Source organism: Rhinolophus sinicus, linkage group LG17, assembly GCF_036562045.2.
Source record: "Rhinolophus sinicus isolate RSC01 linkage group LG17, ASM3656204v1, whole genome shotgun sequence".
Taxonomy (NCBI): domain Eukaryota; kingdom Metazoa; phylum Chordata; class Mammalia; order Chiroptera; family Rhinolophidae; genus Rhinolophus; species Rhinolophus sinicus.
The window spans coordinates 16615290-16636769 of NC_133766.1; the positions used below are offsets into that span (position 1 = coordinate 16615290).

Consider the following 21480-nt stretch of genomic DNA (forward strand, 5'->3'; position numbering starts at 1 on the left):
ATTTGCTGCACTGATAATGAAGCTCTAGACAGGAAATGAAGATACTAATTACAAGATAAAACGCCTACTCAGTTAATTGGAAGCAACAGCGAATAAAAAGAAATGCATTTGCACAAGTTCCTGACCTCTATCATTCAATAAGATGTTGTTTGGGTTCAAATCGCGGCACACAATTCCCTCTCTGTGTAAAGCATCAAGAGCTACCACCATTTCAGCTGCCCATCTTTGAATGCAGCCCTCGGGGATGTGAAACCTGGAGTTTAGTGCTAATTTTTTATCAAGGTCCTCAAAAATCTGATGTATTTCCTGGTCGTCTCCTAGTGCTAACGCACTGGCTCCCTTAGTCACAGAGGTTCTCTGAAATAAAGTCGGTTCCTCTTCAACCAAATCATCAGCAGGCTCTGCAAAGAGCAAGACTTCTTCAGTTATTAAAGTGTCTGTGTTCGCATTACATTCATTAGCACCGGAGAGTGGGTCAGAAATAGGAAATAAGTTTTCTTCTGCATTGTTTGCAGTAATTGCTGACTCAACCGCTCCAAGTCCTTGAAAGTTAGGATCTGAGCTGTGTAACAAAGACATGTGTCCTGCACTACTACGGTCAACAGCTGCTGCAAATAACATCCCCACACCCCCCTGTACATAGTGTTTCTCTGTTACAATATGGGGTTGAAGCCTAGAGGGATCACTCAATTCCTCTGAGCCTTTTTCTTCTAGAGTTTGGCACTGATCAGTACTAAGCCTGAGGCATAAAACATCGGGGGCTTCCAGGAGTTTACTTTCTATTATGCCTACATTAGTCTGTGTAAACTTAGTAGGTCCCATTGCTGCACCATCTTTTGTTGGCTCCAATTCACCAGGTAGATTTACAAGAAGATCAGGCCTTCCTTCATCAGTACCACTGACATCATCAAAAGCAGCATCTTTAAAAGAAATGACTGGGACAGAGTCATCTGAGCCCCCGCTAATGGTGTCCTGAGCTATAACCTTGCTTTCACAGATATTAAAACCCCTGGAAGTGCTGTCTCCATCTGAAAGCGTAAAAAATGGTTTCAAAGGCTCTGACTTTAGACTATACATTTTTCCTCCAAAATCAAGTCCTAGGATTTCACTAGTGCTATCTCTACTATCTATCCTAAAGAATTCCAGGGGGCTGTTTTTAGATCTACTGAGGGAATCAGATGTTCTTGGAGAACTAACTGCTTCCAGGTCATTGTTTGCAGGGAAGAACTTCAGCTCATGAGCGAACAGCTGTGCGCTGGGGCTGTCACTGTCAGCAGCGAGGTGTGCTGGGATGCTCTCAATGGCTTTGGCAGTAACATCATTCCCTTCGGTCTTCAGGAAAGGCTCCTCATTCAATGACCCTGGTTCAATCTTTTCTTGACCATATTCATTGCATAATGTTAAATAACTAGTAGTACATTCTTCTTCTGAGCTTGAGCCAGAATCTGGCCATTTTGGAGAGGTATCCTGGCCATCATCGTCTTGGTTGCTATCATCTTGAGAGCTTAGAGTAAGACTAGTCTTCACAGGCTGAACTTTAAGCACCGTTCCGCCATCACTTCCTCTGGATTCAAAACTACTGCTGTCCTGAGGACTAGAACTTGGCTGTTGTAGGTGGACTTTAGTAAGTGAAGATTTTTTCATTTCCTCAATGTCAAAGCTTTCTTCAGGACTTCTGTTTAGAAATTTACTGATATATGACCAGAGTTTGCCACCTGTGAACAAGTATAACCAAAAAAAAAAAAAAATTAAGGTCCCCAAATTAATGGTTACTTAATAAAACCATTAGAAAAATAAGAACTATTCAAATAATCGATCAAAAGCCAGTCAGTGATACCCATTAATACATCAAGTCTGGTATAAGACAAGCATTTTAATAAAATGTCTTCTTGTTAATGCTGACTGGTGAGTATAGTTTCAAGCATATCTCCGAATATCAATTATTTTTGAAATGACAACCTATTTCTTTCTTTGAAGGGAAATTAATTATAACAAATACTAATATGAAATCTCAAAGCTGAATTTCTGCTAAATATAATTTAGCTTTAGAAACACTTACGTTCTAATATGTTTATGTAATAAGTTTTTCAAGCATGGCCCATTGGTTAAGTGGAAACCCATAAATAAGCACTACTTAAAACTGTATACTTCACTGGGGAAAAAAATCTGTATTATTATTCCCTTTTGAAAAAATGCTCAGTCCAGGATTAGAGGGGAGATTTGACAGCTGGTATATAATTATGTCATTATAAATAATATATTAATAATATTTTTCTCATTTTGTCCCCTCCCCATACACATCATGTGTGGTATGAGACCAAATAATGCCATTAAGGAATATTAATTGGGCAGCCATTTATGAGGCAAGCTATTGTAATTCTGATTCTGTATTCTGATATATACCAGAAACCTACAAAAACCAAAATCATAAAAATCAATTTCAATGAAATCATAGAAATCAAACAAACACAAAATAATCCAATGTTTTACCAGCAATATTTGTTCGGAAGTTACTTCACCTTATTATTCTTTTGGGGTTTTTTTAAACCATTAAAAACTAAACCTCTTTTGGTAATTAGAATTTTTGAGTAAATAAATATGAAAAATAAATAACTATGTTAAGTATCAAAAATCTACCAAAGCTCTACTGACTAGAAACATTTTTCCTTAGCTAACTTTCTGTCCTCACTAGATTATACTTAGTGTTTAATATTTTCCCATATTCAATCTAAAGTTTAAGGATTCATATATGGCCTTGAAACTCACGCACAAAAGGAGCTATGTGTTGATTTCATCTTTTTTAGTCTTTTGACAATAACCGCACTCCTGTAATCACAAATACATCTACTGTGGCACACTAACAATAATGCCTAAGCGTGAAGCTGGGCCTCTTGTATGCAATCCAAAAAAAATGATGCATGTTGTTTCCAATTCTCCTAGATAGTGACTACTACTGTGAGGACAGTACCAAGTCTTTTTCATCTTTGTGTATCTACTGCTTGTACAGTATGCAGGACATAACAGGCATTCAGTCAATGCTTGTGAGCTCAGATGATAACTCATCAGAATGACCTGTGCCATCACAACATAGACAGTCGCTACAGCTATAAAGCTCCTTCCAGCGGTCAGCAAGAAACAGTTTATCTAGTAAAGTTCTAAGAAAAGCTTCCTTCATTCCTGGGCCAACTCCACTTGGATGAGCTACTGAAATCTAAAATTCCATGTCCCTAAATTCTTTATTTTCACCCCACTTCCTCTTTCTGAATTCCGAGCACTCTGACACAAAAGCTTTGGACCAAACTTGGATTATTTTCTCTCCTTGTCCTTTCTACATCTGACAAGTTTCCAAGACCTATAAGATCTACCCATAAGGTTTTTCATAGTCTTTCTCTTCTTTTAATTCCTTTGACCACTCTTTTTGTTTTCTGGAGTAACAAACATTATAGCTACAACTAGATCTCTACTTTAAGTCCTTCCTGTTTCACTCTACCATCCTAACTGTTGCCCAATTAATCTTCCATTTTAGCATTTTTCTATTCAAGAATCCAGATCCCTTCCACCCATTGAATAATGTACCAGCTACATCAGGGCACTTGAATCCCACAGTAATACAGTATCAACTCATGATGTGGTCCTCTCCTTCAACTCAAGGCATAATCTATCTGAATTGGATTCCTCCACATATAACCCATGCTGGGCTTTTGTTCAAACTATACCTACCACTGAGAAGTTTCTTTCCTATTAATTTCCCAAATATCTGCCTGTCTTTCAGAATTTGTTTTTACTTTTTTTTTTTTATTCCCTAACTGGATACAATTCCTATCTTCTATGGACTCCTCTATATCATTTTGTCCCTCTTATTACATTTACAATATCTATTTCATATTGATATTACTTTTATGCATTTATTATCTCCTTTACCAGACTGTAGGGTCTTCCTAACTACAGGGAGAGGAGTCTGTCCAGCATGTAAAATCATAGGTATTAAATAAATATATATTAAATTGGGATATAAAAAGATGACACCTTTACAAGTTTTTTAAAACCTTTCAAGGATAAGGGTCTACAAATGATAATAATGTCACTAGTTTGGTCTGACTTTCTTCCTATTTTAATACAAATATACGGTTTTTTTGTAAAAATTTTTAAATACAGAAAAAAAGAAAAAAGATTCAGACTATATCACATAATGTTACCCATAACGACTATTAATTAGTACATTTATTTATCTTTTTATGCATGACTAACATATCATAAACATTTTCTGATTTTCATGAGACTATGAACTTGAATTGCTATACAGCACATCTATGTCATAAGATATTATGATATACTTAAATATTCCTCTATTGATGAACACTTAAGATACTCCAGTCTTTTACTATTAGAATTAAAATAATACATACTTTTGCATACAAATATTTGACATCTCTGATTATTTCATCAGGACAGAATCCCAGAAATAAAAGTACTAAAGCAAGAAGCATGAATATTTTTAGCACTTCTGATATGTGTTGTTAAACAACTTTGTACTTGAAAGGTTGTCCCAGAATCCACCACTATAAGCAATGTGTTGGTACCATCTTTATAGCACTTTGATTCATAAATATGGCATCATATTTAATGTCCTTTTTTTCAGTATTAGATAAAAATTTCTAAATGTATACACCTGAAATTAATATAAACTAGTATAGAATATAAAGTATAATTGAAAAATTTTTAAAGGGGAGGAATGTGAAAAAAAATTCTAAATGTGTTTGCTGGCACTTTCTTTATGGAATTTGTTCTTAGACTAAACAAGTACTCACACTGAATTATTAAAACTTTGCATGTTCAAGTGAAAAAAACTGTTTTAGCTCTTCTCCATTCTTTGCTGGGTGCCCAGTTAAATTTAATGCTCAATATAGAGCTATAGAAACAAAAATTTTGGTCCTATCACATACTTTTTTTTTAAATTAAAAAACCCTGAAAATCACATAACTTCCAAGAACAGATTATTCCTATTGAAGTTTCTCACCTACAAAAGCTGAGCAGGTTTCACTTTCTACAGAGTAAAGATCAGGCCCAATAGACAAGCTTACACAAATGTCAACTTTGTTATTGTAACATTAAAAACATTAACCTAAAAACAAACAAACAAACAAAGTCCGTTATTGCTAAACCACAAAATATAAATAGACAACCCCTAACATATTCATGATTTTTACACTTTAGGAATATAAATGACACCTTTCTAAGTCCCACTGAAGCATAGAAAGCTATGAAAAAGCCATGAAGCTATGAAAATAGCCAATTCATAATTAATAAAAATTCTCTCTCTCTCATCAAATTTTAATCTATTGGTTTTCTACAAGATTGCAAAGAAAATCTGTTAAATTTGTTTAGCCAGAATTAGGACTTTAAATTAATATGCATGATAAAATATTGCTGGACCAATGATCAAAATCATCTTTTGACCCAGAAATTCTACTTCAATAAATTTGTCCTAGAAATGGTTCTCAAAAAAACAAAACAAAAATACACAAAGATACATAGGTAAAAGCACTAGAAACAAATTAAACACCAATTAACAAGGGAGTAGTCAAATAAATTATGGTAAATCTGCACAACCAAATACTCTGTACCTATTATTAGGTTGGTGCAAAAGTAATTGTAGTTTTAAAAATTATTTTTAACCTTTTAACCCACAATTACTTTTGCACCAACCTAATAAAAAAATAATAGCAATATGTGGAAACACTTACACAGTGTTTACCATGTACCAACTATTTAATCCTCACATCAATCCTATGAAGTAGGCAATTACTACCATCCCTATTTTACAGATAAGGAAATGGAGGCACAAAAAGGTGAAGTAACTTGATCAAGGTCAGACAACTAGTAAATGCTGCGCCGGCCTTGGAGCTAATGTGCTGGCTCCAGGATCCACACTATAAACACTGCCTCTCTTAGTTAGAGCAGACCTATATATACTCAAAAGGAAAGCTGTCCAAGGTACATTGTTAAGATGAGGCGGGAAAGCAACCTATAGAACGATATGTAAGACCCATTTATGTGGTTTTTTAAAGCAGATAGGTAGGGAGTATATGTTTATATACAGAAGAAATGTTCCCCCTATTTCTAGAGAATGAAATTGGGTATTAAAGTGAATAGGGAGGGGAGATTTTAATTTTAATTTGTATACTTCTACATAGTTCAAATTTATTTTGTTATATATTAGTTTTTAAAATTTTTTAAGCTAGTTAGTAAAGAGAATAATTTCACCCCTTGGGTCCACAAATAACTTAGGGAGAAATTCTTTCCCATCGCCCATTTATTTGGTGTGTCCACACTTGGAGGCTTTTCCAATCATTTTCTTCTAACCTAATCATTCATCTTCTCTCTTAGTATTCAACAATTATACAATGAGCACTTTCTGTGTACTAAGCGTTCTGCTAAATGCTGGGATATGTATGATGAATATGACAAAAATCCCTAACCTTAGGAACTTAAAAGGTTTTAATAACACTCATGACTTTGACTGAATACAATTATTTTCCCAAGTTTTCTTCCTCAGAGTTAAAATAAGACATTCATTAATAGAAACAATGGACATTTTAAACTCCTCTCCTCAAATCTTGTCTGGTATATCCAACTGCCTACCTACTCAACACAACCTTTCTTTCAGTTATTTGAGCCAAAACCTTGGAGTCATGCGAGAATCATGCCAGTTCTACCTTCAAAATACATTCAGAACCTAATAACCATTTCTCACCACCTCCAGCACCAGCACTTTGTCCCAGCCCCCCTATTTTCACCTGGATTGCTGCAACAACCTCCAAACTGGTCTCCTGCTTTTGCCTGTGCCCCTCTATATTCTATTTTCCACAAAGCAACCAGAGTGCTCCTTAGAGGTCCCTCCTTTGCTCAATGCCCCCTAATGACTTCCTATCTATTCAGACTAAAAATCAAGTTCTTAAAATAGCCTATAAGACCACACGAGATCTGCCCACCTGCCTACCCATCTTTCTAAGCTCAGTTCCTGCCACTCTTCCCAGTCTGTTCCAGCCACACTGACCTTGCTGTTTCTTGTACACCAAGTACACTCTTGCCTCCAGACCTATGTACTACGTTTCTCTTGCCAAGACATTCTTCCCTCCTGTATCCACATTGCTCCCTCTCTCACTTCCTTCAGGTCACTAGCCAATGTCTCTTCTTAATAAGGAGCCCACTCCATATAAAATAGCAACCCCTACCTCACCCTTCTGGCATACCCTTCTCCCTTCCTTTATTTAATTTCTCTCCAGCTGATATATATTTACTTACATATTTGCTTATTGCTTGTTCTGCCTCAATTATGTAAGCTCCACGTGGGCAGAGTCTTGGTTTATTTTGTTCATGGCCATATTAGAACTAAGCCTGTATCCCAGTAAGCATTCAATTCATTTCTGACTGAATGAATTAAAAATAGAAAGGGTGCAGCCCAATGGCTCAGTTGGTTAGAGCGCGAGCTCTTAACAAGGTTGTCGGTTCAATTCCCCATGGGATGGTGGGCTGCGCCCCTGCAACTAAGATTGAAAATGGTGACTGGACTTGGAGCTGAGCTGTGCCCTCCACAACTAGACTGAGGGACAACGACTTGGCTTGGAGCTGATGGGTCCTGGAAAAACACACTGTTCCCCAATACTCCCCAATTAAAAAAAATTTTAAAAAAAGGACAGAAAATGAGTCCAAAAGACTCATGTGAATCATGAATAGTTTTGTAAGCAGAGGGACGCTAAAACCACAAATCATAAATATTCAAGCATTCATATTATGGAAAAAAAACAACTGTTCAACATTTACCATTTTAGTAATAGTTTATCCCGCATATGAAAGTGATCTTTTTATGATATATGCACAACTTCCTAATTCACAGAGGTAACAAAGAAAGTACCACTAACATGTGAAAGACAACACACTGCCCAGCTCACTTGATTGCTCAAACCAAATCCGAGCAGTTACCCTGGAGTCTTTTCTCCCAAACATCAATTTCATCACAGGTACCATGGACTCTACCCTCAAAGCCTCTCTGCTAGTACCCCAGAAGGCCATGCCATCATCATCCCTTGCCTAGACTACTTTATTAGCCTGCTCACTGTTTCTATTCTTGTCTTTCTACAATAGCCAGTGATATTTTTGTAATGTAAATCAGACCTTGTCCCTGCTTCAAATGTCCAATGGTTTCCCAATACACTTGAATAAAAGCCAAAGTCCTTACCCTGCCATAGAAGGCTCCTGCCTACTTCTCGTTCTCCAAAGCCTCATACTATGTCTTTGTCTTTAAGACAGATTAAAAGATTTTCTATGCTACCAAGTAAATGCAGTTGAAATAGTCTTAGAGAGTATAAGAAAAGGTGAGAAGAGGGCAGAAGAAAACCTGAAGTATGACTGGAGAAGGAAGAGAAGAACAGGAAGAGAAAATTGCAAACAGCAGAGGTAAACTAGGATTGAAAATTTGCCACAGATAATCTCCAACATGAATAATCCACCCTGGGTAATAGAATATGGACTATAATTACATTCATCCTACTGACCTTGTTCTAAATTATTATGGATTATTACTATGCAAGTTATTTTTGTTCCACACCAGAGGTGGCTGTATTCTGCTATCAGATGACATGACCTCTAATTCAATAATGTCTGTAATGCACTGGTATCCTCAGATAAAAGCTGTCTATAATGTCTGAATAAAGGTGAATTAGTTATCCAATTCACACACGCAATTAACTCTCTTAATACCTGAGAGACCATGGAGCCCCTTCTGAATTTCCTATTAAATACCACATATGGAGGTCTTCCCTCCATCTGTAGTTATCTTGTACTGTACTTCATAATAAACAGTATTAATAGTTTATTGCCCCCGTCAAAAATCTTGCATTAGTTATCAGAAGAGACCTCAGTCCGCAAAGCAATAACTCATTTGCTTGGGAAAATGAATTAAAATCAAATGTTATACCTATTAGTAAAGCACAATAGTTCTTTATTCTCAGGAAAATAACACCTTCATGAAATTTGAAAAATAATTTAATTTTTTTCACTATTTTGAGAATACCTCTTAAAAGCCAAAAGTTAATATTTATTATGTGAATTTATACTTATATGCTGTATTCAGTCATTCTAAATAAAAGACTATTATTTAAATTCAGGCATTAAAGGGCAAAACAAATCAAAACACAGTATTTTTTTTTTTTTTGCCACCTGTTCCCTCTACTAAGAGCTGAAATTTCATAAATAGTTTGAAGGCAGAGTACCATGCCTGTGCTTTATACCCATATGTGATGCCAACGGCTGTATTAGTAAAAACCCAGATTAGAATAATGAGGTCATGTCAAATGTCAAGCAAATACCCGTGCATTCTAAAAAAGGAGGGAATTAATTAATTCTTCAGGGGATGCTTTTTATTTTAGTCATCTAACAGTAACGTATCCTTTCAGCAGAAAACAAGAGAACAAAATAAAATCTCTAAAATAAAACTTGGCTCTCGTAGCACCCACTCACCTGAAAGTTCTCATCATATCAGATCACTTCTAGGAGATAGTAAGTAGTTAAGTATATCTAAGAATGTCGTATTTCCGATGAAACCTGCTGCCTACCTGGGTTGTGATGTTTCCCTCCCAACTCAAAGTGGGGAAGGAAAGCAAAGGAATAAGGAAACAGTTCCTTACATGTGCTTCATTATGTTTTATCTGCTCATGTAATGACAGAAGTAAGAAGGACATTCTAGAAACTACAAAGCTAGGTATGTGATGTTCTTCGTTCCATAAACAACTGAGAGCACAAACCAACCTTCCACGTGCTGCAGCACAAGAAACACCGACTCCTCAGAAACGATGTACTTGTGCAGACACACCATGTTGGGTACACGGCGGGGGATGATGGTCTTTCTGTTCCCGCTGTATTCACTGCTTTTCCTGAGACCCTGACAGAGAACAAAAAGGTCAGTTGTACCCTCAGCTGCCTTTGGAGCCTGCTGTGCTCTGTGTTTATCAACCAAACTAATCTATCCAAGTTACTCTGGGCTTCAGAGAATCCACTCATCTGCTGCTCTATGCCCCTCAGTCCCTGGAGGCTCTGCTGATGGCATCTGGCGTGAATCCAGAGAACGGAAGATGCCACAAAGCTGCCATTAAAATCAATTACGTGGGTCAGTGTTTTTATTAGAGATGCTCTCAAACGAAGTCATCAGATGACACACAGTTATTTCTCTATGACCTTTTAAGTTTTATTTTACTTGTGTATGTATATCTTTGAAAGCAGTGGACCCTGTAAGATCAATTCAGATTCCTGAGCCACAATAGGTATTTCTACATTAAACAGGTAATTCTAAAATTCTAGTCCCAAAAAGTACAAAGATTATTTTAAGTTTTCTCCAAAGAAACAAATGTATGTAGTTTCCGATGTCATACCTTGTTTTGAAAATCTAGGGAAATGTCAGTGATAAAGTACACTCATAAAAAGAAATTTGTTTTAGTATATGTCAACGCGACCTGCCATGCTGATAAGTAAAAGCAAAAGTATCAGAAAAAGAAATACGAAATTAATGTGAAATTGATTAATTCTAGATTCTGTGGCAATGCTTAAACTGGGATACTTTTAGAATATGTACTGTCACAATCCATTTCAAATACAATTTCGAAATTAAAAAATTGAGGGGTTTTTCTCTTTTTTCATTTAATTGCAAATTGAGTTACATGGAAAATCAAATTGAATTTAGATCAAAGAGGACCAGGGATGTTGATAACATTTCCCAAATACCTGTAACAAAGACTTTAAAATTTTAGCACTTAAGAACTAATCATAATCAAAGGTGAGACTGTAAGTGGTCTTCACAAATTATACAAAATGCATTAGAGAGTTATTTAAACTATACACTACACATTTAAACAGCATGAAACGAGTCTTCAATGTATCCATATTATTTCCTCCATGCTCTCTTCCTTAAAACGCTTTTAAACATATACTGTAGAGTATATATCAACTGTGATGGAAGGACAAAAAAATAAAATAAATACAGATCACCACAAACATAAAAGAACATTCAAACACCCAAGAAAAAAATATTAAATAATTTTTCTTTCAGAAGCTAAGGTTGAAAATAAATTTCTATTTTCGTTAAATGTACAAATTCTACTTACTTTTAAAATGAATGTCTGTTCTGTCCTTGTGTCCATTACAAGTAAAACCTACATAAAAGATGAGTAATAATTTATTCATAATACAATGAAACATTAACTCATAACTTATTAAAACTATACTTTTAGGATTTGCGGGGAAGTATTGGAATTGACTCTGCCAAGATTGTTCATTTCTGAATAGATGTTTTTTTAAAGCCACCAAATCACAGGATTAAAAAACAGTCTTATCTAAAGTGAACTTTATTATGGTTTCCTTTTCTAAAAATGCCATATATTGGAAACATTACTGAGTTTCCTAGATTTATTTTAAAATGTTTCTTAAAAGTAAAGGAAAAATTATTTAGACAAAGAATTTTTCCTCATGAAACATTTATGGTTAAGAAGTAAAAAGACATTTTACAGGAAATACTGAAGTCTCAATTTTCTTCCTAAAATCCTTTGCATAGCAACTGGCTACAGTGTGATCTCAATAACTCAGGCTCTAAGGTATTCTTCTTGTACTACTTCTCCATCCTGGACTCACCCTGAACTTCTCTTTTCCATCAGCAAATCCTGTCAGCTCTATCTTGAGAGTGTATCCGGAATCTGAACTCGCCTCCCCATTTCTACAGCTATTACCCTGATCCAAACAAAGACTCACCAGAATCATCACAATGGCCTCCCAACAGCTCTCTGCTTCCATCTTTGCTGCCCTATGGTCTGCCCTATGGTTTTCTTTCCCAAACGGAAGTAGACCACATCACTCCACTCATTCAGAAAACAGGCCTTAGTCCAAAAAATGACCTCAAGACCTTTCATAACCTCACACACTGCCCACTCAAACTACACATTACCCTCACCCATCTGGATGGAAGGGAGAGAAGGGGAATTATCCTACCATATTAATATTCTATTATTTTGCATACATTATATCAGAGGTTGGCAAACTTTTTCTGTAAATATCCAGATAGTAAATATTTTAGGCTTTGCAGGCCCATGCGGTCTTTGTTGCAGCAAGTCAAACTGTGCCATGTAGCACAAAAGTAGCCACCATCTGAAATGGGCTATGGTGGGGGAGCATTTACACCACAGAAATCTGCGAACACTATACACAGGGGTTTTTCCTCCAATTCCAGAGAACTGGGAGTCAAGGATGAAAACAAAAGATGTCAAGCTCAAGAAAATAAAAAATGGTGAGAAGAAACAGGCCAGTTAAGATGGGGAGTCAGTGTGAGAAAAGCATGGTAACTTCCATTTTAGACAGGATAAATTTTGACCTCTCTTCTGAGTGTCTGACACAGTGTGTATGTCTCCGTTTAATTTCAATTGAATATTCCCGCAGATATCTCCTGACCTCACCCCTTCCTCTTCCCAAAGCCCTGTCCCTACTAAAAACAAACCAAAATCCTGTTGCTCCTCCTGCAGCACTGAACCACACTGCCATCCACGGAACCCCCACAAACCACAAAGTTCCACGCATCACCAAGAATTTCCTGTGCCCTACCTTCACGAGCAGTGACCAAGTCCAGTCAATTCTACCTCCTGAGTATTTTTCTTATCTACCCTCCACTCTCTCTCACCTACCATGCTTTAAGTGTTTGCTATGTACTAAGCTTTAGCCACGTGTAATCAATATTAATTCTTTCAACTACCCAATGAGATCATTTTACCATTTCTACTCTAACTATGAAGACATTACAGCTTCACCTGTAGAAGCTATAATGCTAGATAATAATGGTGCCTACCATATGTGATAATTTTAGTGAGCTAATCCTGTAAAAGTGCTTGGTATGGCTGGTTATTATTATTGCTGCCTCTATATTACGGCGTCTCCCTGAAATGCCCGCCCACCACTTACCAAACAAGTGCTCATCTTTCCACATTCAGCTCAAGTGTCTATCTCTCAGTAACACTGATTCTTTCCTTCCTTTGTTTTCCCACTTGTATACAGTACCAACTTCTATTGTAGCATTTCTAACCCTCCAATTTGGTTTTATGTTGTAGGCAGAATAATGGTTGCCAAAGACGTTCATCCCTTAATGTCCAGAACCTGTGAATATGTGATGTTACTGACAAAAAGGACTTTGCAGAGGTAATGAAGGTCCAGATCGTAAAACAGATTATCCTGGATTACCGGAGTGGGCTCAATCAAATCACATGAACCTTTGAAAGTACAGAATTGTCACTGGCCAGAAGTGGAAAGTACAGAAATGACATAACAGGAGAGGAAATCCGAGAGATTCAAGGTATGAGAGGCGTGCGCGGTTGCTGGCTCTGATATAGAGGCCCACAGGTAAGCACTAGTGAGAGGCCTCTAGAAGCTCATAGCAAGCATGAGAACAGGCAGCTTCTAGGAGCAAAGACCAGCCATTTGCTGAAAGCCAGACAAGGAAGAGAGTTCAGTCTTACAACCACAAAAGACAAAAAAGAAGACTTCAGCCAGCACGTGAATGAGCCTGAAAGTAAATTTTTTTTCCCCAGAGCCTCCAGGAAGGAATGCAGCACTGCCAGCACCTGGATTTTAGCCCAAAGTGACCCCTGCAGGACCTCCAATCTGAAGAACTGTGACATAACAAATTTAGTTGTTTTAAGCCGCTAAGTTTGTGGTAACTTGTTATGACAGCAATAGAAAACTGTACATGGCAAAACTGCATTTCTTCCAACACATGTGTCTCCCATAGTAAATGTTCAATAAATATAAGTGAATGAATTCAGGTATGAAAGTTTGGAAGGTAGACGGTAATAGGGGAATGGAGCTTAGAAATTAAGTCGAGACTAGAGATTTATAATTGAGCATTCTCCACAAAGACACGAGAATGCAACTGGAACACTTACTGCATACCAGGCACTATGCTGGGTTTTAAAGCATGAAATGATGTCATGCTCTCGACAATTCAATGAGGTAGGTATACTTTTATTAATCAGTTTTACAGAGGAGGAAGCAAACATAAAACTGTTAGCTTGATCATGCCCACAAAGCTAAAAAGCAGTGTAGGTGAGATTGAAACCCTAACAGTCTGGTTACATGGTTCTTCCTCTTTAACTGCAAAGCTATACTATTTATGTCTGAATTTTGTGTCCATCCAGCCTTCATGAACAGTGTCCTTGAGACCTTACTTATGGCTGCTCCCCAGGGCTAATGCCACATTGTAGTAGTAGGGTCGCCCAGAATGAGAATGAGAGAGAGAGAGAGAGAGAGAGAGAGAGAGAGAGAGAGATTTTAAGGAATTGGATCACTTGGATCACGTGATTGTGGAGGCTGGTGAGTCCAACATCTGCAAGGTAGGCAATCAGGCTGGAGACCCAGGGAAGAGCTGATGTTGCAGTTCAAGTCTGAAGGCAGTCTGCTTGCAGAATTCCTATTTCTTCAGGGGATGTCGGCCTTCAGCTGATTGAATGAGGCCCATCCACATTATGGAGAGTAATCTGCTTTAGTCAAAGTCTACTGACTTAAATGTGACTCTCATCTAAACAAATACCTTCACAGCGATATCCAGATGCATTTGACCAAATATCCACACATGGGTACCATGACCTAGCGAAGTTGATGCAAAAATGAGCCAACATGCAGTTGCAGGTTTCTGTAACACAGACCTCACTTCCAGCTACCACTTCCTGTTGTGGTTGTGTTGTTGCATTATTAGCTATCCTGAAATGTAGTGACTTATAGCAACCATTTTTTACCTTTCAGGATTCTGTGCGTTGACTGGGATTAGCTGGATGGTCTGTTTCATGTAATGTCACCTGGGGCTGTGGTCATCTGGGGGATTGACTTGGCTGAAACAACCAAACTGTTGTACTTCCATGATGGGGCCATGGCGCCTGGGCTCAGCCAGGGTGGTCAGACCTCTCTTTCTCTTTGTATTGTCTCAGGGGCTCTCCTTCCACTGTGGCCTCTCCACATGATCTCTCCTTGGTGTAGCTGCATTTCTCAGAGTTCCCAGACTCTTAAACATGGAGCCTGGCGGGGCTTCTTAAAGGTTTAGACCCATAGCTGGCACAGCATCCCTTCTACCGCATTCCATTGGTTAAAACAGTCACCAGTTCAGCCCAGATTCAAAAGGCAGGGAAACAAGCACCACCCCCGAATGGAAGGAGCAACCTACATTTTGTGGACAGCTTTAACTCTTCATATATCTTCATGCTTATTTTCTTATTTTCATTTCCTTCTTGTCTTTTTTTCTGTTAACATCTATTGCTCTTTCTATTTTGTTACCTTTTATTAACACGTTGCGTACGGCAGAGTTTAAATCCCTCATACCCCTCTGTTCCGGCAGGTTTTTAAAAGAAACTACTTTAAAATGCACTCTTCTCTTTAAAGCGTAAGTGCTTCTATGTCATTTATTATTTTTCTATAAATAATATTCTACAAATAAATTATTCTATAAATAATTATTCTACAAATAATTCAATAAAATATGCAAAGTAAAAAGAGTCAACAGTAAAAACGAGAAGTCTCATTATCCGTCCTTAACGCATGGCTCAGGAAAAAAACGAAGATTCTCGTGATCCGTACGCAACGTGTTAACTAGATTAAACAGTGACAAAAACCTAATATATGCCTCCTAGAATATAAGCTCCTTGAGTCTAGGGATGTTTTGTCTTGTGATATATCTCAAGGACCTAAAATAGTGCGTGGAATATAATAAGCAGAAACATTTAGTTGAGTTCAAGGAATGGTATACAAGCTAGTGTATTGTAAATAATAGAAATAAACAAAGGCAGAATTAATATATCTCCTCAGTGAACTTTGCAATACTATCACTCCCCAAATCCATCAATTTCTATTTTGGGCATATGGATTGTTTGTTCTTTTGTGTTAATAGCTTCTGGATATTTCTTTGTCGGTCGTAGGACTGTATCTTCATTACCTGTTCTTTTTCGTTGGTTTTCCTTTTCCAGAATCTCTTAATCCCACAGAACTTCCTGTCTGCCAGCCTTTTAATATTGAAATTTGTCTCTGGGTATCAAGCTGGGCCTTTTTTGAAAGTAACCTTCAATACCACATTATGCAGTGAATTGGTCGGGACAGAAGCCAGACTCCTCTGAGTTAATAACGGGCGATAAGAAAACGGAGGTGACATACACAAATCTTTCAACAGAGAAATATGTCAGAAAAAGGAAAAATACTAAAATGAAAGAGTTGGTACACCATATACAAGAATCAACTCAAAATGGATGAAAGACTTAAATGTAAGACCCCAAAACCTTAAAACTCCTAGAAGAAAACATAGGCAGTAAACTCTGACATTGCTCTTAGTAATACTTTTCCCGATCTATCTCCTTGGACAAGGGAAACAAAAGAAAAAATAAACAAATGGGACTACATCAAACTAAAAACTTTTTGCACAACAAAGGAAACCACTAACAAAATGAAGACAGTCTACTGAATGGGAGAAAATATTCACCAATGATACATCTGATAAGGCGTCAATATCCAAAATTTATAAAGAACTCATACAACTCCACACAAAAAAAAAAAAAAAAAGGGGCAATCCAACTGAAAAATAGGCAGAGGACCTGAATAGAAAGGATGGCTATCGTCAATAAATCAACAAACATCAAGTGTTTGTGAGGCTTGGAGAAAAGAGAACCCTCGTGTACTGTTGGTAGAATTGAAAATTGATGCAGCCACTATGGAAAACAGTTTGGAAGTTCCTCAAAAAAATTAAAAATAGAATTCTGACCCAGCAATTCCACTTCTGGGTATTTATCCAAAGAAATCAAAAATACTAATTTGAAAAGACACATGCACCCCTGTGTTCACTGAAGCACTATTTACAATAGCCAAGATATGGAAGCAACCCAAGTGCCCATCAAAAGACGACTGGGTAAAGATGTGGTACATTTGTACGATGGAATGTTACTCAACCATAAAAAAGAATGAAATCTTACCATTTGCAACAACATGGATGGACCTAGAGGGTATTATGCTAAGTGAAATAAGTCAGACTGAGAAAGACAAATACTATATGATCTCATTTATATGTGAAATTTAAAGAATAAAATAAACAAACAAAACAGAAACAGACTCACAGATACATAGAACAAATTGATGGTTATCAGAGAGGAGAGGGGTTGGGGAGCTGGGTGAAATAGATGAAGGGATTAAGAAATACAAATTGATAGCTTCAAAACAGTCATGGAGATGTAAAGTACAGCACAGAAAATATAGTTAATAATGTTGCAACAACTATGTATAATGCCGGGTTGGTACTAATCAGGGGATCACTGCATAAATTATGTAAATGTCTAACCACTATGACGTATACCTGAAACAAATATAAAATAATATTAAATGTCAGTTATAACTGAAAAAAATAATTGTTTAAAAATTAGAGCACTCACTTTTAATAAAACAACTGCAAAAAAAATAGATACGTAGATCTATTCTCTCCATAATTTCCTTTTAGCTACATGCGCCACCAATCTTGAACCTTCATGGCATGGAAACACATTTAAAGAACTTGAACCTTGATAGTTAAATTAACACACCATGAGAGCAAAAGGAGATACCAGGGCCCTCTCTCCGCCAAAAAAGGACTCAATGACCATTGAGCCTGTGAAGACATGTAGGGTACCTTAAATCTCACTTGTTGTGTGACTCTTGTAAGCTACTCACCAGAATGTCAATCCTATTTAAATAAGATACATCTCACCTATATGAAATTGAAAACGTTTCACTCGTAAAAGGTATGGAATCTTTACAAAGGAAAGAACTTCTCGTCCCTACCAGAAACCTCTTAATTGACTGAACAGAATATACATGCATAAATCAGAAGTGATATCTCTTTGCTGGCCTCACTTAACCATGAAGCACGAAGTGGATCAGATAAAAAGGCCAAATTAAGATCGATAAACGTGGCTGGGAAGTGCTGCTTTGTTTACATTTTACTTTCTTCTCCTACCAAGTTTGTTTGCAGCTAGACAACGTTCACATTGAGGCAATAAACACAAGAACATATGTGATTTTTTTTAAAATGTGCCCTTTGACTGTCAATTTCTCCCAAACAGGTGTTGGCTAAATGATTATAAATTGGCCTCTGGATACACCTCTTCAACTGAGCCGTATAGGGCTGGTGATAATATAATTAGACCCAAAAAACATCAGGCTGCTGAATGCTTTCCATCTGTTTGGCAATAATGTTTAGTTAACAATAGTCTTTAAAAGAAGCACCTTCAACTTCAGTTCTTAAAGTTATTTATAGAGCCATTCTTAACACACCAGCACTCCTGCTAACAGGAGCTTAAGCCACTTGGAAATTATTAGCCATACGGCTGTATACAAAGAGAAACGACTGCATTTAACATCTCTATCTTTCCACATGTACACGCTTCAACCTCATTTAAAGTCATTTCTTAATGAACAGTGCTGTGGAGCTGCATTAATATTACAGATGCACGCACAAAGATCATAAGGAGCTAAACATTTTTGTAATGCCAACAGTAGGCCAATCTGTAATGAAGCTGTCAGCATAAAGGACAAAATAATAGCTTCTTTAACCCTCAAACAGGATTTGTTCATTTGTGGACTAGAACACATCAATTTAAAAACTACTCATGGGTTTGCTCACCTTTGTGAAGACAAAAATCTAATTTGGTACTAATTTGATACAATTGTCTTTCCAATAAAAGGCTCCTAAAACCACCTTTTATTTCATAATAAAACAAGTACTATAACTAAAACTGTCATGAAATAATTATCTTGGATAGCACACCTTATTGAGAGAATACAATTAATGTATTTCTCCCTTCCATTTTTCACGCTTGCTTATCAGCACTATATTAACATATGGTCTAACGGAAGAGATTACTCCGTCTTTGCCCGTAGTAATAATATACAGAATGACTGCTCCTCACTGGGAGAAAAAAAGCAGACAACTTATCCTGTAAGGACTAGCCTCATTTGTTCTTCAGTTCCACAGCACATTGAGACTTGTCCACTTCTCTTTCCTAACAGCAGTAGGAAAAGCTCCAACTGACTATAGGTCTGGGTCTGTTTGTTAATTATGATTGGGAAGGTCTAATACTTAACTAGGTTCCACCTTGAAAGACAGGGAGAGTGGGGGAGTATATCGAAAGCATCAAATGATGATTTTTTAAGCAAATGAAGAATAAATTTGGAGAAAAGAGAAAGGTGCTACTATAAAGACACAATGATTGTGGTGAGGAAGCAAGTAGAGACAGCTCCCTTCGCTGAAGATTAAGTGTCACCCATTCTTGAATCTTTTTAGAGATTTAATTTCAATGTTGACATTCAAAGTCTGTAAGTCTCTAAAAATAACTTCAGCTCCAATTCCTTTAAAAAGAAAGATTACCTGGGTAATTTAAGGGAACGTCTGTCTCTACTTTGGTGCCTGTTACTTCACAGGACTCCAGAATAATTAATAAAAGTTAGAAAAATGTTTAAGAAAAGTCTACAGAGGGAGTTATCTTCAACAAACTTCCACTTATCTTCAACAAACACAGCCTTTCCCTTAGTGGTGTCACAGTACTATTATATGTGCTACATACAATCTGAACTTCAATCGTGCAAGTTTTACTACAGGGCGTTCACACATAAATAACATACCAGAAAAGAAAGGGAGCAACATAAGGAAGCCAGAGAAAATATACAAGCCCAATTCTGCAAGTGAGACACATTTTCTCGACATAGTTTCAGATGAGTAAGATTTTACTTACTGTATGCTCTTAAAATAGTCCATCCTTAACAACCATTATTAGGTGAGTTATAAACTAAATTCATCTTGGCGGCATTGCAGGAGCTGGTAATGTTACTCGTTTGCAGAAATGGATTTCAAAAAACCTAGAGCAGCAGATCTTTGCTTCCCCCCAAGACCACATGGTGATATTCAAATGTTAGTTATATTCACTGCTAAAAACCCGTATCATTTTGTATGCTTATAATATTCCAAATGTATTTCTACTGTTAGTTGTTCATTCCATACCTTATTCTCACAAGATATCCCTTATAAAAATTCAACTACCAGAAAACAAGAAATAGGTGACCTTTACTACCAACAATTCTCCCCACTGGGGTCTAAATGTCTCTTGCTTTGGCATCAGAAGCCTAGCAGTGTTCCCTGTACCACTGCCCAGCAACTCCAAAACAGAAGATGTTGAGCCTACAGCTTTAGCCCGTCAGAAGCTGCAGCATCAAGAGCGTCAGCATGAACAGACTGTGTAGAGGCACTTCTCTCATGTTTTGCCATGAGACCAATCTGTTCTTGGTGGTCATATACGCACAAAGGTTTCAATGAGGAGAACTGAAGTATAAAGAGGAAAATTCGACATGGATACTTATAACCTCTAGTCTAAAGGATATTTTCATTTACTACTCCAAGGATCTATTTTCAGGAAAGCATAAAAGGTACTCCTAGGATTTAAAGGAAAATAGAAAGAAAAAAGTCCTTTGGCATTTCATCAGTCTTAGTTACACTAGAACTTTCAACATGGCACATTATCATGAAGTGAACAAACAATCCAAAGAGGGTAGTACTTTGTGGATTGATGGCAATCAAAAAATCACCAACCAACTCCGAACAAAGAGAAACATGTTCCTCTTTGAGGCAGGTTGAGTTGTCCAGGCTTCTATATATAAGAAATATCTTCAAAGGTCGGAAACAGACTGAATCTACAGTCTGTTTGTATATAGTACTCACGATCCACATTTCTTTCTCGTTACTAAAATCCAACATACCATAATCAAAGTATACTTTAAATGTTTATCCAAACACCTTTAACTCCTAAAAAACATCCCCTATTTCAAGATATCTAAGGATCTGTCTTAACTACAGACAAATTGCAGCAGGAACAGGAGGAAAAGGACATTAGGAAGAGGAAGCAACACAAAACTATGTTGGTAAATAACTAATTTCTCTATAAGAAAACAACTACTTTTAGATTTCTTTAAATGCCCAGACATTTATAAAGGTTTTAATATGCTAATTTTTTAATTAAAAGATATTTCAGCAGTGAAAGCTCTTTCATATGCACTACTGACTCTTCATCAAACGTTAACTTTCCAACTTAACACCAGTATAGCCGGTGGCAGCCTGAAGGTTTGCCATCTGCTGCTACCCAAAGTCGCTATGGCCACCTTCAGAACATATGCATCAAAGCCCCAAGATAAGAGACTGAAGAGATACTGCCTAAGTCAGCATAAGGGGGAGGACGAACCCAGAGGCAGGCAACAGGCAAGCTACCAGAAGATACAGCACATCACGAACCATCTAGTCACCCTTTAGAATATGTGCCCAAGGTCACAGGGGATTCTAACGGCTGAACAACAAGACAAGGGAAACACTACTTCTAATGGAATTTACTCAAGTACTTTAAGTAAATG

General features: G+C 37.1%; 1 protein-coding gene across 4 annotated transcripts in view; it reads right to left on the reverse strand.

The window, feature by feature from the left end:
* Positions 1-21480, reverse strand: part of RPS6KC1 (ribosomal protein S6 kinase C1) — a 141408-nt gene that overhangs the window by 27832 nt on the left and 92096 nt on the right. For 3 of the 4 annotated variants that reach the window (XM_074322170.1, XM_074322171.1, XM_074322172.1), the window contains 3 exons: positions 11157-11204; positions 9808-9940; positions 126-1715 (listed from right to left, as the gene is read on the reverse strand). In XM_074322170.1, the coding sequence (XP_074178271.1) occupies positions 126-1715; positions 9808-9940; positions 11157-11204 (1771 nt within the window). The remainder of the gene's footprint in view (positions 1-125; positions 1716-9807; positions 9941-11156; positions 11205-21480) is intronic. The other variant, XM_074322173.1, reaches the window with a different exon arrangement.